Source organism: Mytilus californianus, unplaced genomic scaffold, assembly GCF_021869535.1.
Source record: "Mytilus californianus isolate M0D057914Y unplaced genomic scaffold, xbMytCali1.0.p SCAF_11, whole genome shotgun sequence".
NCBI classification, from domain to species: domain Eukaryota; kingdom Metazoa; phylum Mollusca; class Bivalvia; order Mytilida; family Mytilidae; genus Mytilus; species Mytilus californianus.
The window spans coordinates 35,227,293-35,245,355 of NW_026262593.1; the positions used below are offsets into that span (position 1 = coordinate 35,227,293).

At 31.5% G+C, this 18,063-nt stretch overlaps 1 protein-coding gene across 3 annotated transcripts in view; it reads right to left on the reverse strand.

Annotated features, from left to right (window-relative positions):
• Nucleotides 1–10,389: 10,389 nt before the first annotated feature.
• Nucleotides 10,390–18,063, reverse strand: part of LOC127719989 (17-beta-hydroxysteroid dehydrogenase type 6-like) — a 46,033-nt gene continuing 38,359 nt past the window's right edge. For all 3 annotated transcript variants that reach the window (XM_052226378.1, XM_052226376.1, XM_052226377.1), the window contains 4 exons: nt 17,344–17,662; nt 16,101–16,359; nt 14,825–14,988; nt 10,390–11,010 (listed from right to left, as the gene is read on the reverse strand). In XM_052226378.1, the coding sequence (XP_052082338.1) occupies nt 10,784–11,010; nt 14,825–14,988; nt 16,101–16,359; nt 17,344–17,662 (969 nt within the window). In that variant the 3' untranslated portion in view covers nt 10,390–10,783. The remainder of the gene's footprint in view (nt 11,011–14,824; nt 14,989–16,100; nt 16,360–17,343; nt 17,663–18,063) is intronic.

Consider the following 18,063-nt stretch of genomic DNA (forward strand, 5'->3'; position numbering starts at 1 on the left):
AGCTCCAGACCTCAATTAAACTGATTGAAAGATTATGTCTTCATTATATGAATATCAGGCACAATCCCTCCTGTTAGGGGTTTAGTATTATACCGTCATAAAATATATGAGAAAAACATAACCTGTGTCATGCCAACTACTGGTTTTAGAATAAATGTGTTTAATTCCGATGCAAAGACCCTATAAATGAATCAATATTAAAGCCAAAATATGCAATCTTTAATGACCTGAAAACAGTATCGTAACTATATCCCTTCTTAATAAGTCTGTTTAGAGGTTTTATTAGCTTTTGAGGTGAATACTGACATTTTTGTGCTTTGTAAAGAATATTACCATAAAAGATTGGATGTGAAATACCCGAACGTATAAGATGTCTGCATGTTGAGTTGTAGTTACGAATGATGTCCTTGTACCGATGATAAAATTTAGTAAATGTTTTGACTAGTTTATGATATCGAAAACCCTGGTGTAATAATTTTTCAGTAATACATAAATTTCTCTCGCTAAAATCTAATACGTTGTTACATACACGAGCGAATCGTACAAGTTGAGATATATATACACCATAAGATGGTGACAAGGGAACGTCATCATCTAAAAATGGATAATTAACGATAGGAAATGAAAAATCATCTCTTTTATCATAAATTTTTGTATTAAGCTTCCCGTTAATGATATAGATACCAAGATCGAGGAAAGGACAGTGGTCATTGTTAGTATTAGCTTTATTTAAAGTAAGTTCAACAGGATAAATTTCTTTAGTATACATACTAAAGTCGTCATTATTGAGAGCCAATATATCATCCAAATATCTAAAAGTATTGTTAAATTTTTGTATCAGATGTTGTTTCGATGGGTCTTTGCTGATTTTAGTCATAAATTGTAACTCATAACAATACAAAAACAGGTCCGCAATAAGTGGTGCACAGTTAGTCCCCATTGGAATTACGATAACTTGACGATATACGGAATCTCCAAAGCGAACAAAAATGTTATCAAGTAAAAATTCAAGGGCAGATATAGTATCAAAGCATGTCCAATTGACATAGTTCTTTTGATTGTTGCTACTAAAAAATGACCTAAAAGAGTTTGAACATATGTATTCGCATTCCGACTTTTTAAATGCCCATTTAATTAGGTGTGTGAATTTTTTCTTAATAAGAATATGAGGCAAAGTGGTATATAGGGTAGAAAAATCAAAACTTTGAACAGATTCAAAATCACCAATATATGCATGTAATTTATCAAGTACTTCCAATGAGTTTTTGACACTCCAAAAGTAATTAATTCCACTATTTTCAAAGGCCTTATTTGAAATATTTATTATCAGGTTTTTGATTGTACCAAGTGTACTTGACCTTTTATGTACAAAAGTAGGCCGATCGGTCATATTTTGACTTTATTGACTCACTGCTTTTATTTGAATTAAATTGGACTGATAACAGCTTACTGAGACTGAATAATGCTATTTTCTATGGCAAGCCGTTTTTATATTTATTCACTTTCAAAATATCTTATTAAGTTAAATCAGATATCTTTATAATTAAATAAGATATCTTATAAATGAATTGAGGGGGGGGGGGGGGGGTAGGTGTATTTCCACGGAGGTTGTAAATGATCATTTCATGATAAACGAAAAAAAACAAAACAATTCCTTGCTCAATATGAATGAAATTTGTTTAAGTGCTTCAAGCAGGAAAAATTGCAATGATATGAAAATAACAGTTTACTACCAGCAAAGAACATTTTAAATCCAAAAGAGTTAATCATAATTGTTTATTGTTTTGTAGATTCTTATTTGATATATGAAATATATATAAGATATCTTATTTAGTTTATCAGATATCTTATTTAATATATAAGATATCTTATTTAATATATAAGATATCTTATTTAATAATTAAGATATCTTATTTAATAATTAAGATATCTTATTTGATAAATGAGATATCTTATTTAATATATAAGATATCTTATTCAATATATAAGATATCTTATTCAATATATAAGATATCTTATTCAATAATTAAGATATCTTATTTAATAATTAATATATCTTATTTAATAATTAAGATATCTTATTTAATAAATGAGATATCTTATTTAATAATTAAGATATCTTATTTAATGAATGAGATATCTTATTTAATATATAAGATATCTTAATTACTGTAAAAGATATTTTATTTTAAATGAAATATATCTATATAAGTCTTACTTAAAATGTATTGCCAATCTCATTTCAATCTGTTTTCTGTTTATCTAGAAATAAGAATTTACGAAATTATTATCAAGAATTAAAATATTTTATGAAATTCCAGTTGGTTTTTCTTTGTTTTTTGTTTTGGAGGGGGGGGGGGGTTTCTTTGATAAATTCAAAATGTTCTTCCTTTCAGAATTCGGCAGCCAGAAATAGTAACAGGAATGAGACTTAGTTCACAAACTGACATGATACAAAAACTAGGGGATGTTTCAAATTCTTTAAAGCAGTCACTTGTGCTGGCATGGTCATATTTGATCTACATTTTTATGAACATACTTTATATACTTTTACCCATACCTCTCTTTTATTCTATCCAAATATGACAAAAAACGTTTTGTAAGCTTACGGTTATTATATTTTGATGGTGTTTTTCATCACAATCTTTCCTTGATTATCACTTGCATCAAAGTCAACAGATTTTATATACAGTAACTGGTTTTTTTTTTAGATAATATGTCATATTTCAAATAGCTTCAAAAAAACCAAATCACAAAAATACCGAACTCCGGGGAAAATTCAAAACGGAAAGTCCCTAATCAAATGGCAAAATCAAAAGCTCAAACACATCAAACATAAACTATATAAGAGAGCTCAAGAACCGTACTTTAGGACGCCAACAAATCGTTTTTATTCTGATTGCAAAAGTTAATATACACTTTTTGAAACAGCTAACGTCTGTAGCGCGATTAATCTCAAGGCCAAGAATTAATTCAGGTCGCAGTTTGTCATTTCTAATACGCTTTTTGATATTAACATCTCGAATATTTATTAATAACCGACTCTTCTCAACTGCCATTTTGAAAGTCAGATCACATGATCTATTTACTGCCTCGTAGTTCAAGAGGGAGCGTTCATTGTTGCATTTATTTAATAATGCTATTTTAAATAAGATATCTTATATAGTTAATAAGATATCTGATAAACTAAATAAGATATCTTATTAACTAAATAAGATATCTGATAAATCAATCATATAAGATATCTTGTATAACTAATAAGATATCTTATATAGTTTATAAGATATCTTATAAAGTAAATAAGATATCTTATATACTTTTAAAGATATCTTATAAACTATACAAGATATATCAAAAAGTATCTGTTTAAAAGTTATCTTTAAAAAGATATAAGATATCTTATAAACTATACAAGATATCTTTAAAAGTTAATAAGATATCATATAAAATAAATAAGATATCTTATTAGATTCAAATTAAATAAGATATCTTATAAACATTAGAAGATATCTTATAAACATTAGAAGATATCTTATATACTTTATAAGATATCTTATTTACTTTTTAAGATATCTTGAAATTGAATAAATATAAAAACGGCTTGCCATAATTTTCTGTTAAAACACATAACTTTTTACCTTGCGTAGACGTGATATATTTTTCAAAGAATGAAAACGCATAACCTGTAAAGATTCTCAAATTTCTAAACACCACGCTATTTCATTATTGTAAAATTTCACTGTATTAGGAAATTTTCGTAAAAAAGTAAGAATTGCAATATCAAACCTTTCATACCTTTTGTTTCATTCATAAAAATATCACGAACTCGTCCAGTGTACATGTAGTTTGGTGGTCAATCGAGGCACACGTGTGTTTTAAAAGAAATGCCAATTAACCTGTTTTCAGATATACAGAATATATACTTTAAATGTATTCAGATTAGGAACGTCCAGCAAAGTTAAATTATAGATTATTAAGTATGAGGGTCTAGATGGGGATCTTCAGTTCTATTTTTTTTCATTTTTTAGACATTTTTCTCTTTTCTTCATGTACTCGTGTTGCCCATTATTCTCAAGACTGACTGTAACATATCCAGACTCTTTAGTTGAAGAACATTGGTTTAATCGTATATGTCTGTATTGGCATCGTTTTTCGATCTCTCATTAGCGTATTTAAAGTAATAGAAAGTTTGGGCTTCAAAAGTCAACAAAATTATAGATATAAGAACATGGGGTATGAGTGCCAATGAGACAACTCTCCATCCAAGTCACAATTTATAAAAGTAAATCATTATAGTAGTAGGTCAAAGTACGGTCTTCAACACGGAGCCTTGGCTCACACCGCACAGCAAGCTATAAAGGGCCCCAAAAATTACTAGTGTAAAACCATTTAAACGGGAAAACCAGTTAACGGTCTAATCTATATAAAAAAACGAGAAACGAGAAACACTTATGAATCACATCAACAAACGACAACTACTGAACATCAGATTCCTTTATAGACTTTATTTAGAAAATTAACCTTCTTAAAGCGTTATTTATTTATCAACATATAATACACGGATACATAGCAAAATCATTTTTGAAGTGATTCTGATTTATTTAGCGGTATTGTTATGAAGTGAACCATGGTATAGCAAATACCGAATTCCCTCACAAAATCTTGTCACACACTATTGTTGAAAATTAAAATGTATGAAATATGGTATTATATCCAGGTGTGCTTATCAGAATCTACGCATATCGAACTGAATTCAGTGGCCCGAATTCAGCAGCGATATTCAACAAACTATTCCTTTCCACAAAACAAATAAAACTTCGAACTTGAACAAGTCAGAAAGATATAGATATCCTCATTCAGCCAGAACAATTTTTTCATTGGAAATATAATTAGATTTATGTTTTCCTGATGCACTGAGTCCTGATGTTTGAGGGTCTAGATGAGATATACAGAATACAGAATAATGGGCCAACGCTATTGTGATAGTCAATATTGTCAAAAAAATATAGAACAGATATAAATAGACAAAAAATAGAGAATAATGTATGCGGTTAAAATGTAAAGAATAGAGAAAAACGGGCAAAATTTACAAAAAATAAAGAGAAAAATGGCTTAAAAGTCAGAATTGAAGGATCCTATTCAGACACTCGTGTTTCTCCTACCAATTGCTAATTTTTTTAGGCAGATAATTGATTATTTTCAAGCATTTAAAAAAAAATTTTTTTTTAAAAATCGTACCACAAAGAAAACAAAATTGAATCTTAAGGTTTTACTCCGTTCCTATTTATTTTTTATATGTCTGTTCTATCGATGCAAGCAAAATCTAGGTACGTGTATAGTTTTTGTTTAAGACAATAGAGTTCAAGGTCATCAGTGGAGTTTCAGGCAAGCCATTTGTTTTTATATCCGCAACAAGGTGGAAAACAAATTTTATTAATCATATTTTCTGTTTATAATTTTTTTTAATTTATCAAAAATATAAAGGAGATATGAAATCTTTCATAATTATGTAGTCAAATATACATAAAAAATTTAGTCCGAACCTCCATTCTCTGCTCATGTGATCTGATGATATAAAAGTGTTCGCAGCTCCTATGACCATTGCTAATTACATGTAAACAAGATATTTTGAAATGATAAGATGTGTTATTGTCTTTTTGTTGATTTAATGCTCGCGTCTACAGCTGCCTCCAAATTTTAACAAGAATAGGTCCTTGCTTGATGTGTACATCATACTTTGAAATTTATAACTTGAAAAATTTATTATGATAATTTATATATACGTAACAGTTCAACTTTCTAATTTAGAAATAATTCATTCAGATCAATTTCTGATTGGGATTGATTATTAAGCATTTAAACTTGGCTATGCTTTGATGAATAGTATTTTTTCACACTTCAATAACTTTGTCAAAATTTCATGGAATTTTACGAAACTTGGCCAGCAGCTTCTTTATGATCAACAGACAGTTTTCAGAGTACATTTTTAAAATATTAAAGAAATAGCATCAGAAGAAACAATTTTATTTTTGATTTTTCTGTAGTTAACCGATAAATTGACTTCATTTTTTAACTGTCAAAATTATACTTTATACTGACAGCAGGCATCACAGACGAGAGACATGTTTCTGTGGAACCCTTTACGAATTTTAAACCCTAAAGTTGGTTAAAGTTTGCGGGATTTTTACTAACTTCGTGGTCTTTTCTACTGCGTAATTGTTAGCATCGTTTCTTTCGTATTGATTTCAAATTGCTTCCATGCCTGAATTCTTAATAAGCGAATTTCTATTGTCTATTTATTTGTAGAAAAATGATATTTTATTGCAAATTGTTTTATATATAAAAATAAGAAGATGTGGTATGATTGCCTATGATACAAATCTCCACAAGAGACAAAATGACACAGAAAATAACAACTGTAGGTCACCGCATAGTCAGCTATAAAAGATCATAAAAGGTCCCGAAGTATGCACACTGCGATTCCCAGTCGGCTTAAATACAAGACATTATATTAGATGAAATAATGAGTTTACAAACAGCCGTGGTATCAGTGATGATAATTGTTCTGTTCAATGTATTGTTGTTTGATAATTTTGTTCTATTTTGTAAACACTTGTAAGTATATGTTCATTTGTAATTGTCATTTGATGATAGTCCAATGTCTGGACTTTATTTCAATAAAAATTACTTATTATGAATTATGCATGGTATAATATTGTAAATGTCTTTTCATTTATGGGGAATTTGACCTAGTTTGATCGGTTTCTCTTTAACTGAAATGATAAACGAACTAAAGTGGAACTTAGGTGTATTCTTGAAACTTACTTTAAAGAGATATTTATTGCTCAATTTATATAGAAAATTCCGCCAATCTACACATCTTGAACTCTTGCGCTTGGGTTATCGTTCTTTGGAAATATTAATCTTTTGACTTTTTATTATTGGAAATTAGGAATGTATGTGCTCGTTTAAAGTTGTATAAAATTATTTCTGAATTGCATGATAAGGTAATATTCTATGATGAAACTGAAAGAAGGTATTATAGTTTTACTTTGTTTTCAAGGCTATTAATTCCGCGAAACAATTTGCATAGCGGGAAACGGGGCGTGATTTACGCATCTGGTGCAGCAAATTGGTACCGTTAATGTTATTACTACCACTGGGTCGATGCCTCTGCTGGTGGACTGATAGTCCCCGAAGGTATCACTAGCAGTAGCCAGTACTTCGGTACTGGCATGCAAATACGGATTTTGTGTTATTGAAAATATTTTAAATTAAAGAATATATATCTCCCTCATGCAAAGCTCTGATTCCTTGCCCGGCTTTGGCTATACTTTTTTGTCTTTTTTGGTTAATAGCTCTTCATCTATTTAATAAGCTTTGAATTTTCAAATGTTTTGGCCTCGAGCCTCACTAAAGAGACATTGATTGTCGAAATGCGCATCTGGTACAGCAAATATCGTACCGTTTATGTTATTACGTTGTCAATCAATGGATGAAAAACAAAACGGTAAGAAGAGTTTAGATTGCCCAGAGCTCGGACGTTAAACTTTGAGCATTTCACCATTTTGGAAAATTGGGTTAAATATAAGATAAAGAAATAATATAAGGTAAATATTTTTAGTAAATAATTATTTCCTATATTCTTATATATTTTTAAGTCATAAAGCGATGAAGTTCGCGACTTGAAAATAAACAGAATCTAGGTTTTATATTGAAAGTAATTTTACAGTCCGGGAATTTGTCCTCAGCTAAAATTGTTATTACTGTTATTTATATATAGTTAATATTTAATACCGGGTTGGGCAAAATTCACTGACACACATGTTGATTATTTTGTATTTTGTATTTTGTCAGCTGTACTAATTTATTGTTTAATATTCGTAAATATCCATGTAAATAAATTATATTGATTTTGTACTTTGATTTCGTGAATAATTTGCCATCATATTCTTTTCTTAACGTATTCAAACCGCTCGGAAGCAAAATTTCACCACAGTGGTTGCAACGATGGGATATTTGGTAAGGGATATGACAATATTGGAGCTTTACACAAGACATTTTTCAGATTTTCAAAAGCAGTCTGACATTCTGTATTTCATACAAAAGGAACATCTTTTCTAGTGAGTCTGCTGAATAGAGATGCAACCTCACTAAATTTTAATTTAAAATGAATTGTCTGTAGTAATTACAAAGGCCAATAAACTGCTGAACCTTCTTTATATTGCTTGGGGTCTTCCAATTTTTAACAGATTCTACAATTTTGGGATTAGAATGGACCCCATTCTTGGACATGAAATGTACTAAGTAAAGAACCTCATTTTTCAAAAAATCACATTTAGATGGTTTCAATTTTAACCCTGAGTTTTCTAATCTTGACAGAACTTCATCAAGTCGCCAAAAGTGCTACGTTGGAACTATAGATAATAATGTCATCTAGATAAATGAGCAATGTTTTCCACTGAAGCCCTAAAAAAATCAACTCCATACACCTTTGAAATGTACTAGGAGCATTGCAAAGACCAAAGGCCATTTTAATATACTCATACAATCCGTACATGTTATAAAAGCAGTTTTATTACGATCTTCCTCCGCCCTACGAAGCTGCCAATAACCTGACTGAAGATCACAGACTGAAAATTAACTTGCGTTTGCTAGACAATTAAGGCACATAGATATTTTTGGAAGTGGGTACGCATCCCGTACACTAAACTGATTTAATTTCCGGTAATCAACACACCAGCGAACTTAGCCGTCTTTCTTCCTAACGAGAATCATCCCTGATGCCCAAGCTGATTTTGAAAATCTGATAAATGCCTTGTGTAAAGCTCCATTATTGTCATATCCTTTACCAACTATCCCATCGCTACCACCACTGTCGTGAAGTTTGCCTCCGAGCGGTTTGAATACTTTGAGAAAAGAATCTGATAGCAAATTATTCACAATATCAAAATACAAAATCAATATACAATCAATATAATATGGATATTCACGAATATTAAACAAATAAATTAGTGCAGCTGACAAAATACAAAATAAAAATATTTAACCTGTGTGTCAGTGAATTTTGCTTAACCCGGTATTAAATATAAACTATATATAAATAACAGTAATAACAATTTTAGCTAAGGACAAATTCCCGGACTCTAAAATAACTTTCAATATAAAACCTAGATTCCGTTTATTTTCAAGTCGCGAACTTCATCGCTTTATATGACTTAAAAATATAGAAGAATATAGGAAATGATTATTTACTAAAACTGTTAACCTTATATTAATTCTTTTATCTATTAATTAACCCAATTTTCCAAAATGGTGAAATGCTCAAAGTTTAACGTCCGAGCTCTGGGCAATCTAAACTCTTCTTACCGTTTTGTTTTTCATCCGTTGATTGACAACGTAATAACATAAACGGTACCAATTTTGCTGTACAAGATGCGCATTTTGACAATCAATGTCTCTTCAGTAATGCTCGAGGCCAAATCATTTGAAAATCGAAAGCTTATTAAATAGATGAAGAGCTGTTAACCAAAAAATTGATGAGCTCAAAATTTAAACTCCGAGCTCTGGGCAATCTAAACTCTTCTTACCGTTTTGTTTTTCATCCGTTGATTGACAACGTAAAAACAAAGTAAAACAATAATAACATCTTTAAATTTCATCATAGGATATTACCATATCATGCAATTCAGAAATAATTAAATACAACTTTACAACGAGCATATACATTCCAATAATAAAAGGTCAAGCGATAATGTTTCAAAGAACGATAACTCAAGCGTAAGAGTTCAAGATGTAGATTGGCGGAATTTTCAACACGAACATGAAACTATGTAAATTGAGTAATAAATATCCCTTTAAACTAAGTTTCAAGAATACACCTAAGTTCCACTTTATTTCGTTTATCATGTCAGTTAAAGAGAAACCGATCAAACTAGTTCAAGTGATTAATATTGTGCAAATTCCCCATAAATGAAAAGACTCGCGTCAATTTTACAACACATGGTATTGGGAGCTTTACTGACGGGTTGACATTACCACCCCTTTTGTTTGTTTCACAAAAAAAAAATCTTACAACTAAAACTGATCGTCAGTATACTGTGCTGTTCATGACTTACGATCAATTTTAGTTGTCAGATATTTTTGTGAAACGAGGACCAAAGCTTACAGAAAAAAATAGATTGAAGTGAAACATGTTTAGAAATTTTTTAATAAAATCATGGCATGCCTAAAATTATAGCACAGACTGAACTGCGTACATTGAAGTTACACTAATTTAATTGTTACAATTCAAAGTATTTTAATGATATGTTCAGGTTGCTAAGCTTACTCAGATTTAATTTCTAGTCATTTTAGCTTCACTTTTTTACATATAATTATAACAATATCAATAATAAATTCTTTATTTTCTGAAATTAACACAGATAACACAGGTATACGGTTACTTGTGGTATACATTTTGTTTCCGGATATGGGTAATTTGTCAAATAGAGTCAGAAATAATCCGAATTATTCCGAGTCTCTGAGTTTATCGAGGGAAAACAAAACAATGACAGTATGTCGTATCGATGCTGTATTTTCGGCTACCATCTTGACATGTATTTAAGAAAATTAACCAGTCTTTGGTGGCCTTGGGCTGTTTTCTGCTCTTTGACACATTCCCCGTTTCCATTCTCAATTTCATTTAAATATTCAGAGAAAGTGAAGTCACAATAGTTATAAAAGGATAATAAAAACGTACTGACAGATTAATTCAGCCCAAAGTTGTGTATTATGATAGTGATCAGAGGTCTTGTTCTGCCTGTGGTATTTTAACCTTTCTTGTAAGTATGTAGTCCGAAGCCCATTCTGGTAGATTCCACAGAAGTCTGAAGGTAAACTTGGCATCTTTGCCAACTATGTAACGATATTTTGGATATTTAGATGTCAGTGCGTGGACATAAGCATCAACGACTAAATTCGTGTGGGGTGATACAATCCTTTGTAAAAAGTCTTTAATTTCATCTTTAACTGAAAGAAAAAAAGTTTATATATATCCGTTGTTCGACCTGTTAGTCAAATACGTTTTGTTTAAATATACTTTTTCACTTTTTTGGTATTTTGGAAAATGTTGTTTGTGCTGTACAAACCCCTCTACCAAGAAATTTGTTTTTCATGCACACTTATTAAACTTGCTGTTTTTATCCAACGCAATCATAGGTTTGAACGTTGTTTTCAATTTAGACTTATTCATATATATATATATATATATACATATATATATTACATCTGGTGATCAATTTATTTGGCAATCGCCAATGGCAGTCAGCAGGGTTTAAAAACATCCGTTGTTCAACCTGTTAGTCAAATGCGTTTTGTTAAAATATACTTTTTCACTTTTTTTGGTCTTTTGGAAAATGTTGTTTGTGCTGTATTTAGACCTCTCTACCTAGAAATTTGTTTTACATGCACACGTATAAAAATTGCGGTTTTTATCCGACGCAATCATAGGTTTGAACATTGTTTTCAATTTAGACTTGTACATATGAAGAGACATTAATTGTCGAAATCCGGATATGGTGTACACATTTTTGTACCTCATGTTTGTGGTATACCATCTTTTCCACAAATTTATTGTTTTCTGTTTGGTATTAAATTAACATTAATATCCATTTTGTACTGGTGATCAATTTATTTGGCAATGGCAGCATATAGATATATATAGGTGTTGTTGTGTACACTTTTTAGGCGTTTATATATATATATATATATATATATATATATATGAGTCTAAAAGATTGTGTAACAATACCGATAAATAGATGGAAAACAAAACACTAATAAGTGTTGAATATCATCGCACAAAGATGGAAAAACTGAACAGATGATATAAATTATACAATAATAGCAAATATTTCGGCTCAACAAATGGCCTACCTCAGTGTTAAAAGATTTAACAATACTGATGTATAATGTATAAGGTGTAAACATAGATCAGTAATAATACAGGTAAGTTTTGGTCGATTGATTTTAATCCAAAATCCTGAATATCATAATATAAACATTAGACTGTAAATTTAATTATTTCTTTCTATTGATTCCATCTGGATGGAGGACACCCAGTGTTTTTATCCAAAACTTCTCCCGATTCTCTCTTTGCCTATTTTGCCATGTACAATCCTGTTCGATCACAAGGATCTTCATGTGATCAAAATCTTTCAGATTGTGATCTGGTAACCTGAAATGTTGGCTGACAGGAATATACGGTTTTTTTGTGAGGTCACTCCTGTGGCCATTAAGGCGTTTGTGAAATGGCTGCATAGATTCACCAACATATTGGAGACCACATATAGGACACTCAAGAACGTAACTCACGTTTGAGCTTTTGCAGTTGACATTGCAGAAGATCTTGTATGTCTTTTCTGTGGTCTTACTGTGAAATGTTGATGAATGCTGAAATTTGTTGCAACATTTGCAGCGCTTATCCCTACAAGGCTGGCAATTACCTACAGTATGGTTAGGTTTGGAAAGGTCAGCACGGACAAGTATATTTCTCAGGCTGTTAGGTTGTTTGAAGGCAATCAATAAACCTACAGATACTCATCAATACTTGTCGCCTGAAAGTTGCCATCCTCCACACTGCACGAAGAGCATTCCATACAGCCAAGCTCTCAGAATAAGGCGAATCTGCTCCTCTGAAGACACTGCAAAACAACGTCTGGGGCAGTTCAAAGGACATTTGAAAAGAAGGGGATATAAACACAAAAACATCAAAAATAGTTTTCGAAAAGCAGAATCCATCCCCAGAAGCAGTCTGCTAACTTACAAAGAAAAACAGAAAAGTAAAAGAATCCCATGTGTGCTCACCTTCCATCCATGCCTGAGAAATAGTTTCAAGACCATTCGTGATAATTGGACAGCAATCGAGAAACATTCTAAGCTATCCAAAATCTTTCCTGAGCCTCCCATGATTGCCTTCAAACAACCTAACAGCCTGAGAAATATACTTGTCCGTGCTGACCTTTCCAAACCTAACCATACTGTAGGTAATTGCCAGCCTTGTGGGGATAAGCGCTGCAAATGTTGCAACCAATTGCAGCATTCATCAACATTTCACAGTAAGACCACAGAAAAGACATACAAGATCTTCTGCAATGTCAACTGCAAAGCTCAAACGTGATTTACGTTCTTGAGTGTCCTATATGTGGTCTCCAATATGTTGGTGAATCTATGCAGCCATTTCACAAACGCCTTAATGGCCACAGGAGTGACCTCACAAAAAAAAAAACGTATATTCCTGTCAGCCAACACTTCATGGTTACCAGATCACAATCTGAAATATTTTGATCACATGAAGATCCTTGTGATCGAACAGGATTGTACATGGCAAAATAAGCAAAGAGAGAATCGGGAGAAGTTTTGGATAAAAACACTGGGTGTCCTCCATCCAGATGGAATCAATAGAAAGAAATAAATAAATTTACAGTCCAATGTTTATATTATGATATTCAGGATTTTGGATTAAAATCAATCGACCAAAACTTACCTGTATTATTACTGATCTATGTTTACACCTTATACATTATATATCAGTATTGTTAAAAGTTTTAACACTGAGGAAGGCCATTTGTTGAGCCGAAATATTTGCTATTATTGTATAATTTATATCATCTGTTCAGTTTTTCCATCTTTGTGCGATGATATTCAACACTTTTTAGTGTTTTGTTTTCCATCTATTTATCGGTATTGTTACACAATCTTTAGACTCATATAATTTTCTCTGTTTGTGTAGTATTGTCAATTTTGATGATCCAATACCTATTAAGTTTACTGGTTGGTAGATTCTTATAGACTCTATATATATGATATGTATATTATAAATAACAGGTATTTCCAAAAAAATGGACAGGTGAAAATAGACTACCAACAACCAATTACTTCGAGGAAATAGACAAAAATTAACGCATTGATAATGACAAAAAACAACAAACCCTTTGTCCAGACAGCTTGACTTGGTACAGGCTCAAAATGCGGTGTGGTAAAACCAGCTGTACATGCGCACAACTCTGATTTGTACATTTAAGTCATATGTGTTCTTGTTATCCTTTATACAGCAAATGCAACTGGTCTTCGTCATATCTTGAGTTACAATTAGGGTCAGTTGAGAACACACTATCATAACTAAAGAGATGGTTTCAATTTGTCCATTGTGAACTTCCCTTTTTATGTAGGAACATTTCAACAGAATGGCATAAACAAATCCAAGTTGACACGATGTTTCAGGCTATGTGTTACTTTAATGATTACTTTTATAAAGGGTTACTATTTACTAGCGAGGAAGCCAAGGAATTCTAATGGTAAAGATGGAGTCTTAATATTTAAAAGCTTGATTTGGTTGACCATTAAGGAAAAGATGACCACTGGTACATTCTGCTTGTCATAATCACAATCATATCCCCAATTCCTCTCGTTTGAGGTATTTTCTATTTTTTAATCAAATGTTTTTAAAGAAGAGTACTACTGAAAGCACATCTGGAATGTATGGTTACATGCAGGAAGACTTTTGTTTGGTTTGAAAATATTGCACAATGTAAAATATTGATTGCCAATGAGACAATATCCAACAGGGTCCAAATGACGTGAATTTAAGCATCATATTTAGGTCATTGTACGGGTCTTCAACAATGAGAAAAGCCCACATCGCATAGTCAGTTATAAAAGGCCCTGAAATGACCAAATGTGAAACAATTCAAACGGGGGAAAACAACGGTCTGATTATGACAAAAGAATAAACAACGACTATAATGTATTTTAGACACTATCAAATGAATAAAGGAATACGTACTGGTATTTAGATAGCTCTCTCCATAATATTTTTGCATTTCTCCAGATGTTTTTCTGAATGTACCGTCGACAGATTTACATGCAGTTTCAATATCTGTTATACTAGTCCGGAAAAAACCTGGTTCTAAAATATGCACTGAAACACCCCTCTTATATAGTTCACGTCTACAATAAGAATAGAAATGGTACATTTTATTATTTTTTTTTAATGTATGAAAGTTATGTGGACTTGTAGATTTATTTACAGGTCTCTATGTGTTTGTGATAAATAAATCTTTTATGCAAATAATTCAGTGGCGGATCCAGAACTGTTTGTAAGGGGGGCCTGACTGACCTAAAAGGGGGGGGGGGCGCGCCAGTCACGCTTCAGTGATTCCCTATATAATCAACCAAATTTTTCCCCCTCCCCTGGATCCGCCTATGGCAATTGTCTTTTTAATGATACCAAACATGCTTATGTTCATATATACCATTACAATCTGTGAATTAACCATGGCGTCCCGTGTCCAAACTGTTACACAAAATCATAATAAATCAAATGCTTAACATATATGTATGTTAATTTATTGATAACATATATGAAATTAATAAATTCCATATTTGTTTCAGTGAAAAGTTTTAAAATCGGAAGGTCAAGAAATCTAGTACAATATGAATATTAAAAAAGTCTAAATGGTATTTTAGATTTTTTCATAATTTTCTGTTCTTTATCTCGAAATGCTACTTTGTGCTAAACGCCGTTGTCGAAATCAATTTTGATATATACCTTATTTCAAACTAACAGGTTATTGTATTAATTTTAAAACGTAGAAATTCATAAACAAAAGCTAACTAGTTTGTGTCTTAGCGGTAATGCACATTTTACAGCAGAAATAACTAGAGTCCCGTCTATCCTTGTTTTAAGGAGATGGATTCAGTTTTAAAAATCTGCTAAAATTTATCATAGTTTAAGTCTTCTGTAATCTTTTTAATAATACCTTCAGAATTACGAAATAATGTACTTCGAAGCTCATATCACACACATGATGAAAACAATGGATTTAAATAGTTTTTTGCATTTTTTCGAAAAAAAATAGTCTCTTATGTTAAAAAAAACATAAAGTCTTTTGCTTGTTACTTTCAGTGATGAACTTTAAAATAAATATTATATTACTTTATGTATCATAACAAGCAGTTTTCTAATTGAACAATGTAAATAACCTATTCTTCAATATGAAAAAAGTCCTTTTTATCTGAGTTCTGTTTTTCTATATTTGATTAAGGCTTGTTATACCTACCTTAAAACATCTAAATATCCCTCTGCTGCAAATTTGGACACGACGTAAGTCGAATTAGCCGCTGCAATTCTACCCATCATGCTTGTAATATTTACTATTCTGCCCTTTTCTTTTAATACTAGGGGAAGAAATATTCGTGTAGTTTCAACAATACCTAAAGTATTGATTTCAAACGTGGACCTATAGTCTTCTCTCGTTAACCATTGCACAGGTCCTATGGTACCGACTATTCCTGCATTGTTGACAATACTCCACAAACCTGTGACATAGTAAACAGCTCTTTTGTTTATGAATTTGTTTGCTAATTAACAGATAATCGTTTGGAATATAATAATAATAATTATCTTTATTGTCGTAAAGCTTACAGCTTATGACAAACAACATACAAAATATCATCAATAAACAAATAAAGTAAAAGTAAATTGGATACATAACTTCTTCATCCGCTTTGTATTAAGCCTCTCTCTCTCTCTCTCTCTCTCTCTCTCTCTCTCTCTCTCTCAAAAATCCGTCCGTTCGGAACAAATCTTAACTTAAGTAGTTTTATGCAAATCAGCCCTGTAGAACAGAGGGCATACTTAAGTTAATTTATGAGTCTTGAATTATCTAGTAAATGAATCAAATGAACATTATTAACTCGTCACTGACACATGACTAATGTATAAGTTGTAAAGCGGTTAACATTCGGTATGTGCCTGTCCCAATTCAGAACCCTGGAATTCAACGAGATTGTCGTTGGTTGCTGACTTTCATATCTGTTTTTGTTTATTGTTTTAGCATAAAGTAGGTCGTTGGTTCCCTCTTTTGACTTTCTTCAAGGCTTGTCATGTCGAGGCCTTAAGAGCGTACTACATGTTAAGAGGCTTTACTCATTTTCGAAGGCCCTACGGTGATTTACAGTTTCTTAATATGCAAACACCCACCTTCATTTGGTCTCTGATTGAGCGGTATATCATTGGCAATCAAATCACATCTACTTATTTTTATTTTTCTAAGGATTCAAAATGTTTAAAAATTAATTTCATCCTTCTTATCACCTACACTATCACAAGTTCAAGTGTCCAAATTTAGGTATATAAAATCCCCAAAATTGCAAATGTTCCAGGCATAAACAAATATTTTTCGTTACCGATCTTTATTGAAGACTGCTTTTAAATTTTCTTAATAAAAATTGAACGAAACTGTCCTCGATATAAAAATTATAGCTGTTTGACAAATGTACTATTATATCTTCGGTAAATACCTGTATCATTAGGCAGTAACGATTTTACTGTATCAAATGCTTTCTGAATACTTTCCGTCTTGGAAACATCGATTGGTATGACTTTTACCCTGTCGGTTGTTTGACGCTTCAATTGTTCTTTTCCAGATTGTGTTAAACATCCTGCAAAAACATTAAATCCCAGTTCATCTAGTCTCTTTGCTAACATATTACCGAAACCAGAATCGCAACCTGTTATAAATATGTATCGATTATGGAAATTATCGATACTTTTGGTATTTCGAAACCATCGATACGTCAACCAAGCAACAAACAAGGATACAACAATTAGTAACATCATCTGAAAAGAGATACATTTATTATATTTTAGAACAATGAACTTTTCCTTTCAAAAATTTTTGACTCGAATTCTCATATTTTATTTATAACATATAAAAATGTTTATCCAAATACAATAAATCTGAAACAAACAATTAACAAAGCATTGGCTCGATAATATTTATCATCATTTCGTGTGTATTTTAGTCTAGACGCCATCTAATTAACTATCGAGATGACCTCCGAAGACTGCCGACGGTCACATAACCCGATATAAACATAAACATAACTAACAAAAGATAGCGACCTCGTGCAGTTGGGCTTTTCTAGGTCTGTTTGATTTCTTGTTATAGGTTAAAAATAAGTTAATCATCGTTTTTACCTGTGTAAGAACGATTTTTTGTGGATCGAATCAGTCAACGA